At 36.6% G+C, this 9,434-nt stretch overlaps 1 protein-coding gene across 1 annotated transcript in view; it reads left to right on the top strand.

Moving 5' to 3' along the window:
• The first annotated feature begins 1,518 nt into the window (after positions 1-1,518).
• Positions 1,519-9,434, top strand: part of LOC141842885 (bifunctional dethiobiotin synthetase/7,8-diamino-pelargonic acid aminotransferase, mitochondrial-like) — a 39,683-nt gene continuing 31,767 nt past the window's right edge. The window contains exons 1-2 of the mRNA XM_074730866.1: positions 1,519-1,638; positions 4,249-4,402. Of these exons, the coding sequence (XP_074586967.1) occupies positions 1,519-1,638; positions 4,249-4,402 (274 nt within the window). The remainder of the gene's footprint in view (positions 1,639-4,248; positions 4,403-9,434) is intronic.

Raw genomic sequence — 9,434 nt, 5'->3', positions numbered from 1 at the left:
GGCTACAATTGATTAGATTTGGAGGTCTCTAATGGAGAATTTGCTCAGATTCGCAAAGACAATGATGATTTGTGCTTTGAAATAGTTATTCTGCGAAGAGCGGTGGCTTCTAATGCAGAAAGAGGAGTTGATCGTCTTACGATAAGAGTTCCAGAACTAAAATCCTTTGAAGGCATACGGAGTGCCAAGGAACTTGAAAACTACTTGTGGGATATGGAGTAGTACTTTTCGGCTGTTAGGATGTTTGAAATTGAAAAAGTGATAATTTTCAGCATGTACCTTGTTGGTGATACCAAGTTATGGTGAAGAACGCGCATGGTCGGGATGCCAATGTTGGTCGGGAAAAAAATTGACAATTGGGTTTGGTTGAAGAAGGAAATGAAGGATCAATTTCTTCCAAGCAATACCTCGTGAATTGCACGAGATGGGTTGAAATGTCTCAAATATAAGGGTTCTGTCAAAGAATTCAGTTCTTTGATGTTGGATGTTCAGAATATGTCTGAAAAGGACAAGTTGTATAACTTTTTGTATGATTTGTAGCCTTAGACATAGATTGAACTTCGAAGGCAGAATATGAAAGGTCTTCCTAGTGCTATTGTTGCTGCTGATGCCTTTGTCTATTTTCATACAAACAAAGATAGTTTGGATGCTTCTCCGCTTTCCAAATCTAGGAACAATCGAAAGGATAAGAAAGTGGAATGGAAGAATGATACGGCTAACAATCAGCGGAATGGCAAGAATGATCATGTTGTCATCCAAGGAAAGAACAACTTGAAGAACTAGGGTTGTTTCTTATGCAATGGGCCTCACTTGGCAAGGGATTATCCCAAGCGAGAGAAGTTAAATGCTCTCTTGGCAAAAGAGAACATTGAATGCCTCGAACAAGAAGTTGTTTCTCTTGTTAATCCTTTACATTTGTCGAATTCAATTATTGATATTGATTCTGAAGGGACTATAGAGGTTACCACAAACACTTCTAGTAAGGTCATTGGGATTACGCTGGAGTAGGAGGCCTACATATCAAAGTGTTTGACGAGGGCGTCAAATTCTTCTGGTGGGGGTAGTTTGTCAGACTCTTAACTTGAAGGATTGGCTGGGAATCAGATTGGGCATTACTCCGTTGTTCCAGCCTATTGGACATGTGTGCAAGACATGTCAAGCAGCGAAGACTTGCGGCAATACAAGGGGGCTGCACATGTAGAAGTCATGTAGGAGGAAAAATTGGCAATCATGCAAGCAAGGCTTGCCAAGCAATGACAAGGGTTGCGGCAGCGTGCGGAGGGCTGTCCAAGCACAAGTCATGCAAGAGGTAGATTTGGTGATTATGCGAGTAGAGCATGTCAAGCAGCAACAAAAAATGTGGGAGCGTGCAGGGCTTTCCAACCACAAGTCATGCAGGAGGTAGACTTGGATTGTGGCGAACATGTGCAAGGATTGAACGTGCTAGGTCTGAGCACTAGCATCGAGCATTTAGCCAAGCGATGACATGTGGTAGGCGCATGCAATGCAGCACGACAGATGGAGCAGCAGGGGTTGTTTAGCCTAAGTTCGCGGTGTTGGGCTTTGGCTATGCACAAGGAGTGCAAACTGACATTTGGCATAGTGCCAAAGCAGCAGAATCATGGGGCCATGCACAAGGTGTGTAGGCTAACATTTGACATGGTGCCAAAGTAGCAGAATGACAGGGCAAAGCAAAGGCGTGCAGGCTAACATTTAGTGTGGGGCCAAATTAATAGAATGACGGGGCCATACACAAGGCGACATGGTGCCAACACAACAGAATGATGGGGCAAAGCACAAGGCGTGTAGGCTAACACTTGACATTAGGCTAAGGCAGTAGGGTGATGTGGACAAACAATTTTGTACATGTGAGAAAGACAGTTGGCAAAACTATCATGTAACCGTCAAAGGTAGTTGGCAAACTACCATGTAACTGCCAATGTAACAGTTGCCTATGCATTATAAATAGGCAAGGCTAGGCATTGGCAAGGGGGGAAAAATCATGAGGAATTCGTGAGCGAATTAGTAATGTTCCATTTGTAATCCTTTTTATTGTTGTGAATAATAGAGGTTGGGAAGTTTTTTGTACATTGTGTGTTGCTTGCGTGTGACTTTTGTTAGTCAAACTCGAGGGAGGCATTCTCTTGTACCTTGGTGGTGCATTTGTGGGCTAAATTAAGTGCGAGATTTGTTGGCCGCGCAGGAAAATTTCGAAGGCAGAAATTGACCGTTTGACACCGTCCTCCAATAAAGCACTACTGCAAACACAGCAGTTGATGCCCTCTTTGATCTTTGTTTGAGACCTTTAACATCTCACATTTAGGTTTTCTCTCGGTACTTGTTGAGTCTGCGCTTTCTGTCTTCCATTTGCGCTCACTAGACCTGACACCCACTCAATCTTCCACAACAACTGCACCATCTCACAAGCAAAGGAAAGCCTGTGTTAGCATCCAGTTTCGCCACCCTTATGAACCCATGGCGTGACCTCGTTTGTGAACAAAGCCACCATCATGATTCCACGTGCTTGTGATCGTTTGTGAACCCTTACTCCACTTGTGTGCCTTCCGCCAGTAGTACCATACAACATTCAGGGAACAAGTGTTGATGTTGTCTACGAGCCAAACCCTACTTTCTTAGCACAACCATAATCACCCCTTTTCCAGCAAGGTTTTCACCAATTAACAACTCCTAACTGGCAGCCTGTGTTGACCATTGTTGTAATAAGGAATACAATCTCCTTTTGTTGGTGTCTGTGGCTGTCACAATAAAGTAGAGCATCTCCCTCTAAGAAGTGGTTGACATCCTTTCACAAGGAAGAATAAGCCAAATCCTAATTCATCCCTACTTTAATTATTTTTGTGGGCCCCATTTGTAAAAAAAATGTTGTTATTGAAGCTACTACGTTAACCCCAAAAACCCCTTCCCTTGGATTTCATTCAGGGATCTACTATAACGCACAAAGGAGATCCAGTTTGTGTGTGGATTTTATGGCACACATTTCATAACAAAGAGGTTCACATCGAATTAGTAATCTGATCCTCTCTTTGAAAATTATTGCAATTCTAATTTAGTTAGATTAGTTAATTTTGGTGCATTTATCCATTTTTCTCATATACATTATTTGTATTCTTATCTACATCAACATCTTTATTTTGTTTAGTTTCCTACCTATTTTCTTAATTTACTGTGTTAGTTTATAATCTTCATTACTTGTCAAACCTCCACATCAATTATGACAAGGAACTCCACCATTAATGATGTAGATAGTTGAGCTACTGAAGATCAGCTCCGATCTAGAGTGGAAGATCTTATGTTGCTAATGTAATCGACAAGCTGGTAAACAGAGACTATTATTCTGTTCTCGATGAAGACCACTTTTTGGAGACTCATGCTCAACTTGAGGTAGACATGAGACATTACCGGCAATTATGTCACTAACATAGTTGACAAGCTAGTAAAACATAAGAGTCTTGAGATTGTAGGTCATACATTTCATGTAGCTCTATGATCGTCACCTAGGCATCATTTGTTTGTTATTATTCTCTTCTCGACGAAGACCACTTTTTGGAGACTCATGCTTGAAGGGCTTAGACATGAGACATACTACCAACTTAGTTGAACTTTTCAATGGTCAGTTAGTCATAAAGATATTTCTTAATGGATAGCCTAAATGGAGGATGACTGTAATTGATACACTATAACAAATGCGATTTGCAAAAATCATACTGTTCCACAAATAAATATTGGTAAGTGTCTAAGATCGATACGTTGCAAATAGGAAATACCCATCATATAGTGGATAGAAATGAAACAAATATTAAACAAAAATGTACATCCACACTTCAAAAATTAATACACTATGTGGATTAACCAAAAACAATTAATATGAGTGTCATTAAATGTGTAAGCAAATTTCTTATGCATGCTAGACCCTAGGGAACATTCATTACTGGACTTAAGCCTAAAATCAAATACCAAGTTAAGTTATTTGCCCCCACTTCAATTGAAGAAGTTTGCTATTAAAATGAAGAGATCGAACAATTTGTGAAATCTTCCACCTTTTGAGTGTTAGGCCCTTCAACAAAAAATGTATAATTCTCCAATTTATAGGGGTTACCACAACTAGGAAGATCCACTAGATCAACTCACCTTAAAATTGTCATCCAACGAGTGGAGACTAACACAAAGGCCCCTAGGAGGGCGGAGAATCATAACTTGAATGGTTAATGCTATAACTGTTGTGGTAAGGGTCATGAAACATCTAAGTTCTTACACATAGTCTTGAACTTAGAAAATGAAGACAACTTGGAGGTTGATGTTGCATACTTTACAACTTTGGGTAGTGATGAAGAGTTGAATGCTTTAACAAGCACTAATAGACTAAGAGAGCTGAGGAAAAGATGTAAGACTTAATGTAGTGCGTTGTATCCTATGCACACCCGACTAGCATCTTTGAAGTACAAAAATAAGTCTTGAAAAATTGTTATCGATAATGAGAGTTGTATGAACGTAATTTTCATATAGGTCTTTTCTAGGATTCAAGTCGCGCTTGAAACACATCCTGTTAGTGTTAGCCCTAGAGCTAATTATGAGATGATTGACAAAGAAATTTTTGTATCATATTTCATTAATAAAAGATAAAATTTATGATTATTATATTTACTTTAGATCTGTGCTAGATGAATAAGTATAATAATGTCCAAAGGTAGTATATTCCAGTCTACAACATATCAATTGGTTGAATTGATAGTGGAAGACTATAGACATATATATAGAACACTACTCTTAATTATTTCTAGTCAAACTTTAATATACAAGGGTAATATTAATGCGTTAAGACTAGCATGTAGGTCAACTGATAACTTAATCTCACAAGTCATTGATATAAGATATCAAGTTGACACGTGTGTATATATTAGAGAATATGTATTGAATTGACCAGCCATGATAATGTTTGATGGATCGTTATATGAGTGTCATAAACATAGTGACTATTAGTATAAATAATCCTTAGACTTGAAGTCATTATGATTTCTTACATAAGGAGTTGTGTACTTTAGCATCAACAAACGTTACTTGTAACAAGGTGGGCTATAAAATCGATCATTGAGTATGTAATAAATTATGTGGAAGGATGTGAATGATGTAGATGAAATCTATCCCTTTCATATGACGGAAGTGATATCTGTGGACCCCTTGATTAAATAGGACTACTAAAATGTATGACCATACTCAAGTAAGTCAATATGAGATATTGAACTCATTTGATTGAGTCTACTTAGAGATCAAGAAACACAAAGATTAATAAGGGGATGACATGGTCTATGCCTCATGGATCAATTTAGATATTGAGGATAGAGGGACTAAGTTATACAAGATAATAGATACATAAAAGTTAGGTTGGATCTTGACATTCTCATCACTTGGGTAGCAATGATGTATTGCTAGATGTTACTCATTGCTTATGTATCTAAAATATTGTTTTAGATACATTGTCAATGTTATAAGAAACTATAATGTCATACATAAAGAATATGTTGATTTGGAGATGAATATATTTTAATTTGACTAAAATATGATGGACCTTAAGATTATAGGGTTAAGTCTAATCCGAATTAGACTCAAATGAATCCAATTATTACATTATTGGATTGAGTCTTATCTGAATTAGAGTCTAATCTGAATTAGATTTATTGGATTAGACTCAACTACTAAAGAGGATTAATGTCCATTAATAGAGATTAATGGAGTATTGATGAAAAGGATAGCAAAAGGCAAAAATCTTTTGTATTCATTGGATGACCCTTTGTATTTATTGGATAAGTATAAGAGGCTAATTTTATGCATTTGGTGAATGATCACTTCTAGTCTTCTCTTCTTCTTGTTTTAGCTAAACCATCCAAGTTGCTAGTATAACGAAGGTGGTTCTCCTCCGAAAGTTGAGTTCGTGTGACGAATGAAGTGTTCGTGTGGATACCGAAGAGGCGGGGCCATTTTGATCGCGCTGAGATTTACCGAATCAAGTTATTGTTGGGGTTGTTTAGTTCACGCAACAAAGGTGACAATTCGATCAAACATGTATACTGCATTCGCATGGATCTCTGGAGGGATCAGTTTTATTTCGCTGTGTTTATTTATTATTTTTCACAAAAGATCTCTACCGTGGTATTAGAACCACTTGCGAAAGCGTATACATCGTTTTAGTTATATTTCATATTCGATATAGAAAATAAGCATATGTTTATTATGATTTACATGATTATATGAGTGATTTTGTCGAGCAAAGAGTTTGTGTTGATCAAACTAAAGGATTATAGCATCTTCATATATAATATGAACACGTGCTATAGTCCGATTTCGTTCGACAAATCTTTCATGACCTTATATATTACCGTAAGGTTGTGGCTTATAAATTGTTGTTTACAATCATAATAAAAGAATGCTATAGTGTATGGTTAAGATCTATTACTAATGATGTATGCCATGCTGCATGGTCATGACGTCTTTTATCCAATGTGATTGGATTATGTGTGCGTGTACATGTTGTAATTCATAATACGATCTACGTGTCATGCGTTTTACCTTTATAATTCTAATTGTAAAATTAGACTCCTCTCGAATGTAACTCGAGGTTTTTTTAAATTTGTAATATACAATTAAGAATAGTATTAGTTTACTAGACGATGACAAAGACTTCTTTTAGTGGACACAGCGAAAGAGCTAATGATTTGTTAGGACTCGTACATACTGATGTTTGTGACATTTTCAATATAGCAGTTAGATAAGACTATTAGTATTTCATTATTTTTACCAATGATGTCAATAGATATTGCTGTGTATCTAATGAAACACAAATTAGAATCCTTTGAAAAGTTCAAAAAATTCAAGAATGAAGTATAAAATCAACTAGGTAAGCATATTAAGATGCTTCGATCAGATCAAGGTAGTGAATACCTTAGCCAAGAGTTTTGTGACCATCTCGTTGAGTTTGAGATCATATCTCAACTCATTCCACCTGCAACACCACAGTGGAATGGTGTCTCAGAGAGGAGAAATCGTACTTTATTAGATATGGTACGATCAATGATAAGTCAGACAGATCTTCTTACTTCTTTCTAGGGACATGCTCTAGAGATGGTTGCTTTCACAGTTAACCGCGTTCCGTCTAAAGACGTCATAGATACCATATACGATATGAATTAGGATGAGTCCCAAGATGTCTTTTATGAAGATTTGAGATTGTGAGACTTACGTTTGACGTTAAGTTTCAAAGAAACTAAGATTCAAATCCGATTAGTGTTATTATGTAGGATATCCCATGGAAACGAAGGGATATTACTTTTATAATTCCTCACAAGTCAAAGTGTTTGTTACTAGAAATGATATTTTTTTAGAAAAAGTTTATTTTTAGAAGAACTAGTGGGAGTAAAGTCAATCTTAAAGAAATTCGAGATACATAAATTAACACTGAGGCCTTAATGAATTGAACAGGTACCAAAAAGTGTTGTGGATCATGAATTTGTTACATTGCAAGAAGTTGTAGAGCAGCAACCTGTTCGAGTAGAACAAGCTCTACGCAGATCTGATAGGGCACGTCGTCAACCTGGGAGATATTCTTTTCTTTTATCTGACCACGATGATGTAATGCTTGTTGGTCTCAATGAGCCTATATATCAAGAAGTTGTAATGAGTCGAGATTCTGAAAAATAGCTAGAGGTTATGAGGTCCGAAATGAAATCCATGTACACTAATCAAGTATAGACTTTGGTTGATCCACTTGTAGGGATCAAATCCATTGGTGTAAGTGGGTCTTTAAGAGAAAGACTGACACGAATGATCATATGTATATCTATAAAAGATGATTAGTAGCTAAAGGATTCAAGTAAGTTCATGGTATAGACTATGATGAAACCTTTTCACTAACTGCGATGCTTAAGTCTATTCGGATCATGCTTGCTATTGCAGCTTACCATGATTATGAGATCTGACGGATGTCAAAATTGTATTTCTAAATGAAAATCTACTCGAGGATGTGTACATGACATAACTTGAGGGTTTTGTAGATCCAAATAATGCTGGAAAGATATGAAGTTGTAAAGGTCCATTATGGATTAAAAACAAGCTTCTAGAAGCTCGAATTTTTTATTTGATGATGCAATCAAAGCTTTTGATTTTGTCAAAAACGAAGATAAACCTTGTGTCTACAAAAGGATTAATGGGAGCACAGTCATCTTTCTCATCCTGAATATAAATGATATACTTCTCATTGGAAATGATATTCCTATACTGCAGTCTGTAAAGACATAGCTTGGGAATTATTTCTCAATAAAAGACTTAAGTGAAACAACTTATATTTTAAGCATCAAGATCTATAGAGATAGATTTAACAGATTGCTTGCTTAAATCAGAGTACATATATTGACAAGGTATTCAATCGTTTTGCCATGTAGAATTCCAAAAAGGGATTTCTGCCGATGTCATATGGTGTGAGCCCTTCGAAGACTCTCCTTTTTTTAAAGAAGAAAGATCACATGGGTCAGATTCTTTATATATCTGCTATAGGATTTATCATGTATGCTATGTTTTATACTCGCCTTGATGGTCCATGTGTTAAGCATGACGAGCAAATATCAAACAGATCCAGATGAAGGTCATTGGATAACAGTCAAGAGTATTCTTAAGTACTTGAGAAGAACAAAAGATTATTTTTTGATATTTGGATGTGATGATGGCTCACTGTAAAGGATTACAGCGATGCAAGCTTCAAAACTGATGAGGATGATTCTATATCACAGTCAGAGTGTATTTTGCTTAAATGGTAGTGTTGTGAGCTAGAAGAGTTCAAAATAAGGTACAGTTGCTGATTCTACTATAGAGGCCGAGTATATTACTGCTTTTAGTGCCGCAAAAGAAGTTGTTTGGATTAAAAAATTTATTATAGAGCTTGGTGTAGTTCTTAGCATAGTAAACCCAATATACCTCTATTGTGATAATAATGAGGCAATTGTGCAGGCTAAGGAACCTCGCTCTCATTAGCGATCCAAACTCATATTACGGCGGTTCCATCTCATTCGAGAGATTGTCGATAGAAATGTCAGGATATGCAGAGTATCGACTGATGCTAACATTGTGGATCCTTTGACCAAGGATTTGACACAGAGGAAGCATGATGACACACTAGGTCACTAGGTATTAGATATTTCAGTGATTGATATTAGTGCTAGTGGGAGATTGTTAGTGTTAACTCTAGAGTCAATTATAAGATTATTGACAAGGAAACTTTTATATCATATTTCAATAATAAAAGATAATTTATGGTTATTATATTTACTTCAAATCTGTACCAGATGAATAAGTATAATAATGTTCTAAGGTAGTAGGTTCTAGGTTTATAACGTATCAATTGGTTGAATTGATAGTGGGAGACTATAGAC

The sequence above is a fragment of the Curcuma longa genome, chromosome 12 (genome assembly GCF_044706935.1).
Source record: "Curcuma longa cultivar G26 ecotype Majalengka, Jawa Barat chromosome 12, ITB_CL_G26_1.1, whole genome shotgun sequence".
Taxonomy (NCBI): domain Eukaryota; kingdom Viridiplantae; phylum Streptophyta; class Magnoliopsida; order Zingiberales; family Zingiberaceae; genus Curcuma; species Curcuma longa.
This window is presented reverse-complemented; position numbering and strand designations above follow the sequence as displayed.